The 17,420-nt window shown below is 45.0% G+C and overlaps 1 protein-coding gene across 3 annotated transcripts in view; it reads right to left on the bottom strand.

The window, feature by feature from the left end:
* LOC139263787 (genetic suppressor element 1-like) overlaps window positions 1-17,420 on the bottom strand; it is a 224,737-nt gene that overhangs the window by 47,293 nt on the left and 160,024 nt on the right. For all 3 annotated transcript variants that reach the window (XM_070879833.1, XM_070879835.1, XM_070879834.1), the window contains exons 8-9: window positions 16,583-16,859; window positions 710-1,365 (exon numbers count right to left, since the gene is read on the bottom strand). In XM_070879833.1, coding sequence (XP_070735934.1) covers window positions 710-1,365; window positions 16,583-16,859 — 933 coding nt within the window. The remainder of the gene's footprint in view (window positions 1-709; window positions 1,366-16,582; window positions 16,860-17,420) is intronic.

The raw sequence follows: 17,420 nt of genomic DNA, 5'->3' as shown, positions 1-17,420 counted from the left end.
GATGTCAGGAAGGAGGTTGGGTTGGTAGGTCCAGCAAGTGTCAGCTTGGCTCGGTCATAGTACTTTAGCTGCTGGGTCAGAAGGTCGTGGGTTCAAACCCCATTCCAGGATTTGAGCACATAACACAATATAGGCCAGCATTTCAGTGCAGTGCTGAGTAGGTTAAACCAGGTGGATATAAAAAAATCTCATGGCACTATCTGAAGAACAGCAAGGCAGTTCTCGCTCAACCATCACCAAACTGGTCATTTACCTCTACTGTTTTTGAGACACATGCAAATTGACTGCTGTATTTGCCTATGTAACAAGAGTGACTGTAATTCATTGGCTGTTTTGCACTTTAGGACATCCTGAGAACATGCAAGGTGTCATACAAAAGCAACTTTTTTTTCCATTCTGTCTATCTTTGAAGTTAGGGAGAGGGAAACTTTCAAAGGTTGCTTAAGTTAAACTTTTTTTCATTTCTGTGCTGTCTTTCTGTCCTTCAAATATATTGCACTAAAATTACCACAACTGACACACAGATTCATGCTATTTAAGGCAGCCGAGCCCTCTACTCTATCCAAATTAGCGAGAGATGCAAGACATCAATGGTCATTCATTTACAATGACAAATCGGTAGAAATACGACAGTGGTGCAAACTGAGTTAATGAGAGAAGGGGTTACGGGTAAATATGGGACAGGTATAGAACCATAGAAATGTCATACCATTCATCCTGGCTTCCTTCAGTTTCTTTTCTGCCAGATCTAATTTGCTGACGACAGGTTGCTGGAGTGAAAGCTCCTCATTGTACACATTGCTGGCAGTGACCTCATTGCTATAACGCATAGACGTATTGGGCACTAGAGAACTCTTTCTCTTTTTCAGACTCAGATCAGTTGCTCCAGAGGTGGTAGACAGATCCAAGCATTCTTTCTGCAGCTCTTCAAGGCGACTATCTGCAATTTGGTGTTTGATGTCACTGTTAAAATCTTTTATGGATTGATGACTAGAATTCTGGTCCTTCAAGGATGGCACCGTGTCAGTTTTTAAACTTGGCATTCCAGATTTCTTAATTACACTCACATCTTTAACAGTGCAAGATTTAGGATGTTCTGGGTTAAAGTGTTCTCCAGTGGTCTTGTTGAAAGCATCGTTTCTCACATTATTGTTCTGTAGTCTTTCTGGGTCCTTCAGTGCATCATGGTTGATCCTAGAGCAGTTAATGCTGTAGTTAAGTGCTTGAGCTGGTTGCAGTGCATGAGGAGATAGAAAGGGTCTCGCCAAAGGAGAGGTATCTCTCAAAGGACGCTGTGGTGAGATGAGAGGAGGAGGAGCTCTTAAGCGTAGCGGCCGATCCTGGTTTTCATCTTCAGGGATACCTCTGCAAGAAAAATGTATGCTTTAAGAAATGACGGTCATTCCTAACCGCTTTATTGGGCATTGCTTACATGAAAATTATACACAGAAGCAATATCTTCAATAGGTTATTTGTTATACCAAACTGTACGCTTACATTTGTTTGATTATCACACTTCTTTCTTTGCCCAGTAATGACATTTACCAGAGCACAATTTTGAACCACTGAGGGGAGGTTTGCTACATACATTCATGGGAATTTTAATCTAAAAAACAAATCGGTTTGGAGCGTGGGGGTAGTTAAATTGTTAAAAATTGGATTCTCGACCTGAACCTGCCTCTAGCCCACCTACCTCCAGTTATAACGGAGGCGGGGTGGGAAGCAGGAAAGGGGCGGGCGGCCAAATCACTGCCTGGAGGCAGAATGTCAAGTTAAATATTATACTGAGGTTGGAAGCTTCTTTTTTAAGCTCCATTTTGTTTTTAACTGCATGTGGACGGGTTTTGCACAATTCCTAAAAGCCAGCAGATACAGCAAGGCAGGGATTGCTGGATCCAGGAGGTAAGTGACTTTATACCTACATCCTGGATACAGGGTCCCTGCCTAATCCACCCCCAGCAATCGGAGACCCACCCACAAGGCCTCTGATCGACTTTCTGGACCCCCCACCCCTCCAATGATCATCCTGAGGTTGGCCATGATACTTTGGTGCCCGGCCCCGAAGTGAGCGCTCCGTCGAAGTCCCCGATCATCTCACCCCACCCCCTCCGGACTATCGATGTCCCCGATCATTCATCGAGCCGCTCCACCCCCGACCCATTCTTCAGAGGCCGCTCCCCCCACCCCCCACCACCACCGATTCCCCCTCCCTCTTCTGTGCAGCCTAGTGCTGCAGGTTTACCCGCTCATCGCCAGCCAGATCTGGCGAGAAATCGAGGCCTCGCATGCAAATCAAGCCCTGCGAGAAAGCCGAACTCCCAGTTTTCCCAACCTCCTCGGAGCCCCTGCCCTCAATCTGCCTTCCTCCTTAAAATCCAGCCAATTGAATTCCTAAATAATGAATTGGTCCAGAGCCAAGCAAAGAAGAAGTGGAGGAAAAACAATGATGCTGCTGCTGCCACGATCACAAACCTTCAATACTGGCCTCTGTACGGATAATAGATGGTCTTGCTTAATGTGGAGGCTTGGGTTCGAGACCAGTTACTGTTGGTAACTGTACAAGAGGGAAATGAGAGAGAAAGAGCACATGAGAGAGACAAGAATAAAGGAAATGAGACAGATAAGAGGAAGTGAGAGACATAGTTAATGAGAGAGACGGAGAAAAAGAATACGAAAGAGAGTGAAACTGCAAGGAAGAAGGAAGAGGAAATGATAAAGGGGAAAGAAATGAAAGAAAAAAGGAGAGTGAGATTGAGAAAAACAATGAACGAGAAGAACTGATGGAAGAAATCCAACGCTCGAGTATAGTTTTTCACAGGGAGCATGAGATTGGTGAATTTACGCTCATATTTATAATTTGTGGGTTTTATTGGAATACAATTTATTTTTCTCACTATTGGGCTTTGAAGAATGGCCGCCCTAAATCAGGCATTTGAACAAGAACTATTGGTGCCAGTGGAAGTGTACCCAGGGGAAAGAATTACATTAAAAAATGAACTTAAAGTTGTCCTTATTGTGGTGAAAAGAAACGTATTACATTGTTTACACATGAATGGACTCCTATCCCATGAAAATCAGTTGATGACCAACCACCATTATTTCACAAAAACACACCGGGGTCGAAATTCAGTACCGTCATTTTTGAGGCGGTGTCACCGCCTGAGTGCTGATTTTACCGCCAGGCATTGGTTGCAAGCGCAAACTGCAAAATTCAGTTTTTACGCCCAAAGATGAGAGAGCAGCGCTAAAAAGTAGTATTGCACACTCATCCTCGGGCCGGAGCTCAGGAGGCCCACTGAATTTTGCATCGGGCGGCTGCTGCCATGCTATGGAAAATGTGAAGAAAAAGGAAGAAAAAAAAACCTCAAACTTCTTCGCCCCACACACAAACTTCTCCATTGTTAGAACTAATGAAAAAAATGAAGCCATAAATAAAGAAAAAAAACTTACTTTGCTCTCTGGGCGATTCCGCCCGAGTTCCACTGTTTACTCACCATTTTTTCCAGGCTATAAGAACGCCTGTCGGGTTGGCCGACGTTCAAACTAAATATTGCGATAGGGACGCCAAGGAGGCGTAGCACACATACCAACGTCATGATTTCCATGACATTAGCCAGCGGGATGTAACGTTTTAACACTCTTTAAAAAAAAATGACCACCGAATTTTGCGTCAGGTGTGAACAGGACCCAGCGCCACTCCCAACCACCTAACTCCCAGTTAACACCTAACACCAGCATTATCAGCAGGCATTAGCAATCAAATTTTGACCCCACATTGTCTGATTGCCTTTGAGAAGCAATCTGCAGCTATTTTTCTCATCGAGACAAACTGCAAAACAGTGGCAGAAATGGAAGTGAATTACTGTCTGTGCCACCAGAATATTAGAACATTGTTTGAAAATCAGCCCACTTACAGGGGAAGTATTTTATTTTGTAAGTTTTGCTGCCTGTTACAAAAGCAATTTGTGCTTCACAAGGGAAAATTAATTCCATTGTGTATGAACCAAGATTAGTTACAAACATGAGATTTAATTTTCCAGATAATGAGGTTTAATTAAGTAAAGTTTAATTAAACTGTTGAAACTTTCAAGATTTAATTATAGTGGGGTCAAGTTTCGGTCCGCGCCGAGAACGGCGCAGCCCCGACCTGGACGCCCGTTTATCGCGCCTAAAAGTGAGACAGAAAAATACCTCTAAATTCTCCGGCTCCTTGCAGGTCCCTGGGAGCTCGGCATGGCGCACACACAGCAGCAGGGGGCAGAGCCACAGAGTCGCGCCGATTCTACAAGTGGTGGGGGGCGGGGCTAATTTAAATGAGGCAACGTTGTGCCGGCAGCCTTGCGCGTGTGCGTTGGAGCATGAGCGCACGCGCAGTAGCCCATAAACATTGGCACTTGGCCATTTTTAAAGGGACTTAAAGAAAAGTGTTCATTTGTCTGTTGAACCCATGGAAAGGCTTGGGATTGAATTTTGGTGATTTTTTGGTGTCTGAAGGAGTGATTTTAGCAGCACTGTTGAAGAAATCACCTGCTGAAATAAGTGAGTGCTGCTTTTCACTGCTAAACTTCCAGAACAGGTGCTGCATAGGTGCATGCAAAATAAGTACTGTGTGTTTTGAAAAATCAGAGTGTCAATTCAATACAGCAATGGAACAACATCCACCAAGAACAAAGAATTTCTTGCATGAGGAAGTGGAGATATTAGTCAACGTCATTGAGCAGAGATACCAGCAACAGAGATCGCATAAAAGTGCCACCTAAAGAAATGAAGAAACGCTGGAACCAAGTTGCAGAAGATTACTGCGCAGTGGTGCACAGCAGGAGATCTGGAAGCCAGTGTAAAAAGAAATGGCACGACCTTGGTCAAGTAGTTAGTGTAAGTAATATTTTCCATTTTTAATGTAATCGTAATTGTAACGTGACTATCTGTATGTCCCACCCTGCAGAAAGACGCACTCTGTAAAAAGTTATATTTTACTCTTTGCAGAAGAAATTGGCCCACAACAAAAGGGAAGTAACTCGGACAGGAGGAGGCACGCCCAATCTGCATCCACTGATACCCTTGAAACAGAGGGTAGCTGCTATGATGAGCCGTACATGGAGAAAAGCAATCAGTACAGCACAAGCTGGGCCCGCACGCGAGGAAGAGGGTAAGTCCTGAAAATGCATCGTGGCCCTTTAAATCAACCTGCTGCCTGGCCTGCTATGTGTGAGAGTACTCATGCCACCCATCCTGTCCCCTCCCTTGCTGTTAAACATTTGACTGTTCTGATGTATTTTGCAGAACATGTTGATGATGATGATGCTGCTGCTGCTGCCAACTCTGAGGATCCTGAAGATACAGAACAAGAACCAGTACAACCAGATGCGGACAATCCAGACTGGATGATGGCAGCGATGACTGAAATGACTACAGGGGAGAGCTTCCAAATTAATGTTTATGAGCCCCCATTAAGGGGCATCAGAGTTTCAACCCCTAGCATAGGTTCTGGTTCCACCTTCCATGGTTTTGATTCCGATGTTGCGGGTCCCAGTGGTGCTGCTGGTGTAATGCAGCAGTTTACAGCCAGTGCACCACCGTCCGAGCCTGCACCTCATAAGAACATAAGAATTAGGAACAGGAGTAGGCCATCTAGCCCCTCGAGCCTGCTCCGCCATTCAAAAAGATCATGGCTGATCTGGCCGTGGACTCAGCTCCACTTACCCGCCCGCTCCCCATAACCCTTAATTCCCTTATTGGTTAAAAATCTATCGATCTGTGATTTGAATACATTCAATGAGCTAGCCTCAACTGCTTCCTTGGGCAGAGAATTTCACAGATTCACAACCCTCTAGGAGAAGAAATTCCTTCTCAACTCGGTTTTAAATTAGCTCCCCCATATTTTGAGGCTGTGCCCCCTAGTTCTCTATCTAAATCTCTTTGCAGCCTCTGTGTCCTCTACACAACCCGCTTTCCCACTAATCTTTGTGTCATCTGCAAATTTTGTTACACTACACTCTGTCCCCTCTTCCAGGTCATCTATGTATATTGTAAACAGTTATGGTCCCAACACCGATCCCTGTGGCACACCAGTAACCACCGATTTCCAACCCGAAAAGGACCCATTTATCCCGACTCTCTGCTTTCTGTTAGCCAGCCAATTCTCTATCCATGCTAATACATTTCCTCTGACTCCGCGTACCTTTATCTTCTGCAGTAACCTTTTATGTGGCACCTTATCGAATGCCTTTTGGAAATCTAAATACACCACATCCATCGGTACACCTCTATCCACCATGCTCGTTATATCCTCAAAGAATTCCAGTAAATTAGTTAAACATGATTTCCCCTTCATGAATCCATGTTGCGTCTGCTTGATTGCACTATTCCTATCTAGATGTCCCACTATTTCTTCCTTAATGATAGCTTCAAGCATTTTCCCCACTACAAATGTTAAACTAACCGGCCTAGTTGCCTGCCTTTTGTCTGCCCCCTTTTTTAAACAGAGGCATTACATTAGCTGCTTTCCAATCCACTGATACCTCCCCAGAGTCCAGAGAATTTTGGTAGATTATAACGAATGCTTCTGCTATAACTTCCGCCATCTCTTTAATTACCCTGGGATGCATTTCATCAGGACCAGGGGACTTGTCTACCTTGAGTCCCATTAGCCTGTCCAGCACTACCTCCCTAGTGATAGTGATTGTCTCAAGGTCCTCCCTTCCCACATTCCCGTGACCAGCAATTTTTGGCATGGTTTTTGTGTCTTCCACTGTGAAGACCAAAGCAAAATAATTGTTTAAGGTCTCAGCCATTGCCACATTTCCCATTATTAAATCCCCCTTCTCATCTTCTAAGGGACCAACATTTACTTTAGTCATTCTCTTCCATTTTATATATCGATAAAAGCTTTTACTATGTTTTTATGTTTTGTGCAAGTTTACTTTCGTAATCTATCTTTCCTTTCTTTATTGCTTTCTTAGTCATTCTTTGCTGTCGTTTAAAATTTTCCCAATCTTCTAGTTTCCCACTAACCTTGGCCACCTTATACGCATTGGTTTTTAATTTGATACTCTCCTTTATTTCCTTGGTTATCCACGGCTGGTTATCCCTTCTCTTACCGCCCTTCTTTTTCACTGGAATATATTTTTGTTGAGCACTATGAAAGAGCTCCTTAAAAGTCCTCCACTGTTCCTCAATTGTGCCACCGTTTAGACTGTGTTCCCAGTCTACTTTAGCTAACTCTGCCCTCATCCCACTGTAGTCCCCTTTGTTTAAGCATAGTACGCTCGTTTGAGACACTACTTCCTCACCTTCAATCTGTATTACAAGTTCAACCATACTGTGATCACTCATTCCAAGAGGATCTTTTACTAGGAGATCGTTTATTATTCCTGTCTCATTACACAGGACCAGATTTAAGGTAGCTTGCTCCCTTGTAGGTTCTGTAACATACTGTTCTAAGAAACAATCCCGTATGCATTCTATGAATTCCTCCTCCAGTCTACCCAGTGCGATTTGATTTGACCAATCGATATATAGGTTAAAATCCCCCATGATTACTGCCATTCCTTTTTCACATGCCTCTATTATTTCCTTGATTATTGTCCGCTCCACCATGAAGTTATTATTTGGGGGCCTATAAACTACGCCCACCAGTGACTTTTTCCCCTTATTATCTCTAATCTCCACCCACAATGATTCAACATTTTGTTCATTAGAGCCAATATCGTCTCTCACAACTGCCCTGATATCATCCTTTATTAACAGAGCTACCCCACCTCCTTTCCCTTCTTGTCTAACCTTCCGAATTGTCAGATACCCCTGTATGTTTAATTCCCAGTCTTGGCCACCCTGCAACCACGTTTCTGTAATGGCCACCAAATCATACCCATTTGTAATGATTTGTGCCGTCAACTCATTTACTTTATTTCGAATGCTGCGTGCGTTTAGGTAAAGTGTTTTCTTACTAGCTTTTAAACCATCATTTTTAGTTTTGACCCCTCCTGCAGCCCCTTTATATTCATACATATTGTCCCTTCCTATCACCTTGTGGTTTACACTTACCCCAGTGCTACTCTGCTCTGTTGCCTTCTGCCTTTTGCATTCTTTCTTGGGGTCCTGTTCATCTGCGCTCTCACCCACTCTAACTAGCTCAGAGCCCTCTCCTGGGTTCCGAATACTCCTCGCATTGAGGCACCGAGCTTTCAGGCTTGCCTTTTTATTACACTTTGACCCTTTAGAAGTTTGCTGTACAGTGATCCTTTTTGTTTTTTGCCTTGGGTTTCTCTGCCCTCTACTTTTACTCATCTCCTTTCTGTCTTTTGCTTCTGTCTCCATTTTGTTTCCCTCTGTTCCCTGCATTGGTTCCCATCCCCCTGTCATATTAGTTTAACTCCTCCCCAACAGCACTAGCAAGCACTCCCCCAGGACATTGGTTCTGGTCCTGCCCAGGTGCAGACCGTCCGGTTTGTACTGGTCCCACCTCCCCCAGAACCGGTTCCAATGCCCCAGGAATTTGAATCCCTCCCTGCTGCACCACTGCTCAAGCCACGTATTCATCTGCGCTATCCTGCGATTCCTAATCTGACTAGCACGTGGCACTGGTAGCAATCCCGCGATTACTACTTTTGAGGTCCTACTTTTTAATTTAGCTCCTAGCTCCTTGAATTCGTCTCGTAGGACCTCATCCCTTTTTTTACCTATGTCGTTGGTACCAATGTGCACCACGACAACTGGCTGTTCTCCCTCCCTTTTCAGAATGTCCTGCACCCGCTCCGAGACATCCTTGACCCTTGCACCAGGGAGGCAACATACCATCCTGGAGTCTCGGTTGCGGCCGCAGAAATGCCTATCTATTCCCCTTACAATTGAATCCCCTATCACTATCGCTCTCCCACTCTTTTTCCTGCCCTCCTGTGCAACAGAGCCAGCCACGGTGCCATGAACTTGGCTGCTGCTGCCCTCCCCTGATGAGTCATCCCCCTCAACAGTACTCAAAGCAGTGTATCTGTTTTGCAGGGGGATGACCGCAGGGGACCCCTGCACTACCCTCCTTGCACTGCTCTTCCTGCTGGTCTTCCATTCCCTAGCTGGCTGTGGACCCTTCACCTGCGGTAAGACCAACTCGCTACACGTGCTACTCACGTCATTCTCAGCATCGTGGATGCTCCAAAGTGAATCCACCCTCAGCTCCAAATCCGCAACGTGGTCCATCAGGAGCTGGAGGTGGATACACTTCCCGCACATGTCATCGTCAGGGACACCGGAAGTGTCCCTGAGTTCTCACATGGTACAGGAGGAGCATATCACGTGACCGAGCTCTCCTGCCATGACTTAACCCTTAGATACACTTAAGTTGGCGACAACAATGTTAACAGGTTAATTACTGATGTAAAAAAGAAAAAGACAACAATGTTAATGGCTTACTTACTGATATAAAAAAGAAAAAGAAAAGCTACTCACCAATCACCAGCCAATCACTTACCCCTTTGGCTGTGATGTCACCTTTTGATTCCTTTCTACTTCTTTTTTGCTTTTTCTCCCGGCTGGAGCTGTACAAGCTGGGCCTTTTATAGGCCTCACCACGCACCTCGGACTCGTGCTGCTCGAACTGCCGCTCCTCCTCCGACGTTGGGCCTTTTGTAGGCCTCACCACGCACTCCGGACTCACGCTGCTCCCACTCGCATAGGTTCTGGTTCCACTTTCCATGGTTTTGATTCCGATGTTGCGGGTCCCAGTGGTGCTGCTGGTGTAATGCAGCAGTTTACAGTCAGTGCACCACCGTCCGAGCCTGCGACTCCCACACTCATAGGTTCTGGTTCCACCTTCCATGGTTTTGATTCCGATGTTGCGGGTCCCAGTGGTGCTGGTGATATCATGGAGCAGTTTACACCCATTCACCCACCATCCCAGCCCACGGCTCGCACTCGAGTGCTGCCGTCTGGAACACCGAGCGCCCCACCTTCCCAGCCCGTGCCTCCCTCTCTAGTACTGCCATCTGGAACAGAGTGTCCCACCGTCCGTGCCCGTGCCTCCCAGTGTAGTGGTGCCATGAGGCAGACCCAGGCAGAGGAGAAAGAGATTGGAGACACGCTCTCCTGAGATGCAGCGTGCAACAGATGTGGCTCAGGTTGTGGCATTGGGTATGGAGACCAATGAACTTACCCGATCACTCATCAGTGCAGTGGGTGAAGAGGTGACGGTCCTGACGGGAGAAATATCAGTAATGACACGGGAACTTAGGGAGGGAATGTCTGAGGGAGTGCAATCGACGGCACAGGCCGTCAGGGAGGGCATGCAAGTGTCGGCACAGACCGTCAGGGAGGGCCTAGGTGAGGTAGCTGCTGCACTAAGGGCACACAGCCTGACCAATCAAATGACACCGCCATGAAGAAGTGAACATTCACTGAGATATGGATGAGACATGGTTGCAGCCTTTCTTTGCTGCTTTTGTTCTTGTTCTTGATGTAGCTGTAGTAGCGTTTGAAATTGTTTTGCAAGTTTTGGAACTTTACAACTTATAAGTGATCTTAGGGTTTTTAGGTGATCTTATAGTATAAATGCTCTCACATTTTGTATCTTATTTAATTTTGCACCTAAAAAGTGATCCTGAAGTTTAAGTGATCTTGAGAGTGTAAGATTTTTCAAAGTGAAATTGTTTTGTAGGTTTTGTAACCTTACAAGTTTATAAGTGATCTTAAAGTCTTTAAGTGATCTTCATGAGTCATATTAAAAAGTAAAGTTTGATACAACAAATATTTTATTACAGTGACGTTAACTTTTCAATAAAATATTTTTTAATTAAAACTGATTCATCTTCCATTAACAACGTAGGAACAACTGCAAAGAATAAACATGTCCATGCGCAACAGTGGTCGCAGAGCCCTCAGGCATCAGTAATTGAAGCGTTCATGGATGAGCTGCTGGCGCAAGGCTCGAGCAATCGTTAAAGGAGCACGATGGACGGCCCTCCTCCGACCTTGTGCTCCGGCATCAGGCACTTGCATGCTTTCCTGATCGTCGTCATCATCCACATCCTGCTCTTCCGTAATACTATCATCATGCACTGGACACTCACTTGGGTCTTCTGGTTCCACGACTAGCTCCTGCTGCCTCATGATGGCTAAGTTATGGAGCATGCAGCACACAACAGTGAAGTGACCGACAATCTGAGGAGAGTAGAGCAACTGTCCTCCAGAATGGTCCAGGCATCGGAATCGCTGTTTCAATATGCCAATGGTCCTCTCAATGATGCTGCGCGTCGCAATGTGCGCCATGTTGTATTGACGGTCAGCTTCTGTCCGTGTCACGCGTAGGGGCGTCATGATCCAGGTGGTCAGGCCGTACCCTTTGTCTCCCAGTAGCCAGCTCTGCCCTTCTGGCTGCTGCTCAAACATGTCAGATAGAACGCTGTCGCGTAGGATGAACACATCATGGGTGCTGCCAGGGTATCTCGCATCGACTGACACGATGCGCTGCTTGTCGTCACACGAGAGCTGCACATTGATGGAGTGGAAACCTTTTCTATTCCTGCACTGCTCTGAATCCTCCACAGGTACACGCAAGGCTATGTGGGTACAATAAATGCAGCCCTGTGCCTTGGGAAGCCGGCAATCCTGAAGAAGCCCACAGACCTCTCATGGATCGCTTGTGCGGTCATTGGGAAATTGATGAAGCCATTCCTTCGCGCATACAGTACAGCCGTGACCTGGTAAACGCAGGCATGTATTGCACGTTGAGAGATGGCGCACACATCTCCAGTTGTAGCCTGAAACGATCCCGAGGCATAGAAAGCAAGTGCAGCTGTTACCTTCACTTCAACAGACAAGGCAGTTGGCGTTCTGCTTCTGGGCTGCAAATCTGCTCTCACCATATCACAGATCTTAGTGACAACTTCTCTGCGGAAACGCAGCCTTTTGACACAATCAGCCTTGCTCATGTCCAGGTACGAGCGCCTGGCTCAATATTGTCAACGTGGGTAAGGTCTCCTGCCCATCAACCTGCGGGCTATGATGTTCCTGGTGCGGTGAGCTCAAATCAATTCTCTCCTATGCAGTGAATTGATGGCGAACCATTGCATAATCCATGGTGTTGACAATGCAGCACCCATTCTGCAAATTTAAGTTTCAAACTGGCTATCTGGCTGCCTCTCCCTGTCCCTGGCCTAATGACCTCGGCCTCCCTTGCAGCTCGAAGGCTGCTTGCTTCCGTTGTTGGGCTGCCGTCGAGTCACTGTCACCACCCCTGTCTCCAACATGGAAGGCCGACCTGAAGCACCGCAGCTCGAAGGCTGCTGCTGCTTCACACAGGTAGGAATATTCAATATTTTGTCTTTGCTTTGTTTAGAATTTTTTAGTCAGGATGGTTCTTTATTTGTAAAAGTAAGACTGTTGAATGCTTGTAGAATTTAATTACTTTCCTTCCCCCCGTCCCCCTCTCCCCCACCACCCCCCTCGTTCCCTACGCCTGATTTGTAACCTACGCCTGATTTGTAAAGTGTAGGCAAGGTTATTCTGAGCGTACAAAAATCTGCACTTACTCCATTCTAAGTTAGTTTGGAGTAAGTTTTAACTGCCTAAACTTTCAAAACAGGCGTAAGTGGATGGACACGTCCATTTTGGAAAAAAAAATTTCCAAAATGAAACTGTTCTAACTGACTAGAACTGGAGCAAACTAAATGCCGAGAATTGCAATTTCTAAGATGCTACCTTCTAAACCAGTTGCTCAAAAAAAATAGGAGCAACTCAGGCCGAGACGTGATCCCAGTATGTTATCATTCGTAAATTGCCAAATAGAAATTTGTCATGTATCTCACATCTTAGACTGGGTGTTGTGTAATGAGAGAGGATTAATTAGCAATCTCACTGTGCGAGGCCCCTTGGGGAAGAGTGACCATAATATGGTGGAATTCTGCATTAGGATGGAGAATGAAACAGTTAATTCAGAGACCATGGTCCAGAACTTAAAGAAGGGTAACTTTGAAGGTATGAGGCGTGAATTGGCTAGGATAGATTGGCGAATGATACTTAAGAGGTTGACTGTGGATGGGCAATGGCAGACATTTAGAGACCGCATGGATGAACTACAACAATTGTACATTCCTGTCTGGCGTAAAAATAAAAAAGGGAAGGTGGCTCAACCGTGGCTATCAAGGGAAATCAGGGATAGTATTAAAGCCAAGGAAGTGGCATACAAATTGGCCAGAAATAGCAGCGAACCCGGGGACTGGGAGAAATTTAGAACTCAGCAGAGGAGGACAAAGGGTTTGATTAGGGCAGGGAAAATGGAGTACGAGAAGAAGCTTGCAGGGAACATTAAGGCGGATTGTAAAAGTTTCTATAGATATGTAAAGAGAAAAAGGTTAGTAAAGACAAACGTAGGTCCCCTGCAGTCAGAATCAGGGGAAGTCATAACAGGGAACAAAGAAATGGCAGACCAATTGAACAAGTACTTTGGTTTGGTATTCACTAAGGAGGACACAAACAACCTTCCGGATATAAAAGGGGTCAGAGGGTCTAGTAAGGAGGAGGAACTGAGGGAAATCCTTATTAGTCGGGAAATGGTGTTGGGGAAATTGATGGGATTGAAGGCTGATAAATCCCCAGGGCCTGATGGACTGCATCCCAGAGTACTTAAGGAGGTGGCCTTGGAAATAGCGGATGCATTGACAGTCATTTTCCAACATTCCATAGACTCTGGATCAGTTCCTATCGAGTGGAGGGTAGCAAATGTAACCCCACTTTTTAAAAAAAGGAGGGAGAGAGAAAACAGGGAATTATAGATCGGTCAGCCTGACCTCAGTAGTGGGTAAAATGATGGAATCAATTATTAAGGATGTCATAGCGGCGCATTTGGAAAAAGGTGACATGATAGGTCCAAGTCAGCATGGATTTGTGAAAGGGAAATCATGCTTGACAAATCTTCTGGAATTTTTTGAGGATGTTTCCAGTAAAGTGGACAAGGGAGAACCAGTTGATGTGGTATATTTGGACTTTCAGAAGGCTTTCGACAAAGTCCCACACAAGAGATTAATGTGCAAAGTCAAAGCACATGGGATTGGGGGTAGTGTGCTGACGTGGATTGAGAACTGGTTGTCAGACAGGAAGCAAAGAGTAGGAGTAAATGAGTACTTTTCAGAATGGCAGGCAGTGACTAGTGGGGTACCGCAAGGTTCTGTGCTGCGGCCCCAGCTGTTTACACTGTACATTAATGATTTAGACGAGGGGATTAAATGTAGTATCTCCAAATTTGCGGATGACACTAAGTTGGGTGGCAGTGTGAGCTGCGAGGAGGATGCTATGAGGCTGCAGAGTGACTTGGATAGGTTAGGTGAGTGGCCAAATGCATGGCAGATGAAGTATAATGTGGATAAATGTGAGGTTATCCACTTTGGTGGTAAAAACAGAGAGACAGACTATTATCTGAATGGTGACAGATTAGGAAAAGGGGAGGTGCAACGAGACCTGGGTGTCATGGTACATCAGTCATTGAAGGTTGGCATGCAGGTACAGCAGGCGGTTAGGAAGGCAAATGGCATGTTGGCCTTCATAGCGAGGGGATTTGAGTACAGGGGCAGGGAGGTGTTGATACAGTTATACAGGGCCTTGGTGAGGCCACACCTGGAGTATTGTGTACAGTTTTGGTCTCCTAACTTGAGGAAGGACATTCTTGCTATTGAGGGAGTGCAGCGAAGATTCACCAGACTGATTCCCGGGATGGTGGGACTGACCTATCAAGAAAGACTGGATCAACTGGGCTTGTATTCACTGGAGTTCAGAAGAATGAGAGGGGACCTCATAGAAACGTTTAAAATTCTGACGGGTTTAGACAGGTTAGATGCAGGAAGAATGTTCCCAATGTTGGGGAAGTCCAGAACCAGGGGTCACAGTCTAAGATTAAGGGGTAAGCCATTTAGGACCGAGATGAGGAGAAACTTCTTCACCCAGAGAGTGGTGAACCTGTGGAATTCTCTACCACAGAAAGTAGTTGAGGCCAATTCACTAAATATATTCAAAAGGGAGTTAGATGAAGTCCTTACTACTAGGGGGATCAAGGGGTATGGCGAGAACGCAGGAATGGGGTACTGAAGTTGCATGTTCAGCCATGAACTCATTGAATGGCGATGCAGGCTAGAAGGGCTGAATGGCCTACTCCTGCACCTATTTTCTATGTTTCTATGTTTACTGTATATAACTGTATCTTACCATGCTATTCATGACTGTAACTGGATATGACCTGTAACAATAAGCATACATTACCACCAGGGGTGCACTTGAAAGAGACACTCCATACCTGTCCCACTGTGGTATATAAAGGGAGGTCTCAGGCAAGTGCAGCACTGGAGAGCTGGAATTAAAGGTGCAGATCCTGAGTGACCTTGACTTCAGCATGTGTCTCGTGTAAGTCAGTACATTAGAGTCAGGACTTATTAAATTTAATAACTTTATCTTGTAGAACTATATTTATAATCCGCAAGTAAGTTTAGATCTCTGAGTCCCCACTGCAGGAGATGGAGTACTCCGATTTGAACTACTTCGATTTGAACTAGTTTTCATTCAACAAACTGAGTAATCCTCCATGTACCATGAGTAGTAATCTGAAGACAGGGTAGTTTCCCTCCTTCAGGGAAAGGCTCTCTTTATAACATCATCCCATCATGCGACATTCCCCATGGTTCATATTTTGTCCTCAAGTCGTCTCTCTTCTGATTTACAGTTTTCTAATTGCCCATAATTCATTTAGAAAATGGGATGCAGCTATGGTGCTGGATCTAGGTCTGAGGTCCAAAGTTAGTAAGGCTGGATAATAGGAAAGGATTTTGGGGGCCCAGTAAATTATGGAGTTCTCCTTCCATCCTAAGATTGGTGAGAAAACATCTGTCACTTGGTATTTTACACAGTTTGAGTAATACGTTTCCTTGATAACATAATAATTCATATTACCTGTGGTTGCAAGGAAATGGAGGCTTAGCCCTTCCTGGCTAATAACTGGCCATAAGTTGGAGAGTAAAGTTCCATTTACAGCAGTGTCAGAGAGTCTCTAACATGTCCCACACAACTAATTAGTGTTTATCAGACCTTGTCTTCTTTCTTAATTTTTCAACATGCAAGGGATTGAGAGGAAAGATGAAGAAGCAAATAGTACTTTCCTCATTCAGCAAGTTGACAAGTTTTCAATGACACACCCAAATTTCCGATGTGCTATCACCAGACTAAGCTCCCAACCAGCAGCATGAACTAGGAAAATAGTCTCTACTAAATATTGCCCCCACCAGCTGAAACCGGGCATGGTACTGTAGAGACTCCCTCCCTCTTTCTCAGGTTTACAGAAGTAATAAGACTTATATGCTGGGGATGAGATGAAGAACTGAAAGCAAGAGTACGAAGAGCAAGAAAGGAGAAAGAAAAGAAAGAAACGTGCACTTATATAATGTACTGGGAAACAGCAGTGTGCTCTTAAAGAGGCTGGTATGCTAGACAACACTAGCTTTGGATTTATGCACAAAATAAAAGTCAAATCTTTCTGGACTTAATGTAGATACTGCTTGTTTAGGAATAGTCTGAACTCCTTGCTTGTGGAACCTTTTGACATGTTACTCACCTGCTTCTGTCTCGTTCCTGCTCGGAAAACTGACGCCCTTGCTCCCGAAAAAGCTGCTGGAAGTGGTGCTGGCGGAAGTCAACTCCATGTCCTGGTCGTTCCTCCCTCCCCTGTTGCAGATGGCTGTGACGCAATGCACATTTCCCCTCCAAGGATGAGGAATATGAGGAAACGTTTGGGGGGACCCCAAGTAGAGAAGAGGAAGCAGGTAGGGCAACAGGTTCCAGAGGCAATGTTCGAACTTTTCCACTTCCCAGAGAGGGCTCTTTGATTTTCCCTGGAAAAAAAAGTTGCCGATCAGAAAGACTATTTTCTGCTTTTTAAAAATATATACATATAAATAACACAATTAATAATGTACCAAGTTATAGAATTTTGGGCCAAAGATTATCTTTAATGATTATTAAATGCAAATCCTGCAATGGTTTTAAACACCACAGGCTTGAAATTGGTTTTGGGTGGTAGCGAAAACGGGCGATAGCAAATCAGTCACCTGCATTACATCCCATTGTGCGAGGTAAAAATGGCTGCCAATTCACTATCATCTGCTTTGCGCTCCCTTCCAAGTCCACTTTCACCTTTTTTTTTTATAATGGCCTATTCAGCTTTTCTTTGTATATTTAAAAATGAGGCTACAAATGACTGCTTCTGATCTTAGAAGATGAATGCCAAACTCGTTTGTTTAACATTCCTTTGCTGCTACTTTAACACAAGGCTTTCAGTGGAAATGTAAATCACGTGGTTTCTATAATGGGCAGCCAATCAATGCCAGTTTTATGCCTGGGTGGCAGGTAGAAGATTGACCCCAATGTGCTTGACTTTGTTGCCTATTTTATCT

The sequence above is a fragment of the Pristiophorus japonicus genome, chromosome 5 (assembly GCF_044704955.1).
Source record: "Pristiophorus japonicus isolate sPriJap1 chromosome 5, sPriJap1.hap1, whole genome shotgun sequence".
NCBI classification, from domain to species: Eukaryota; Metazoa; Chordata; class Chondrichthyes; family Pristiophoridae; genus Pristiophorus; species Pristiophorus japonicus.
The sequence above is the reverse complement of the archived record's forward strand: the minus strand, read 5'-3'. Positions and strand labels throughout refer to the sequence as shown.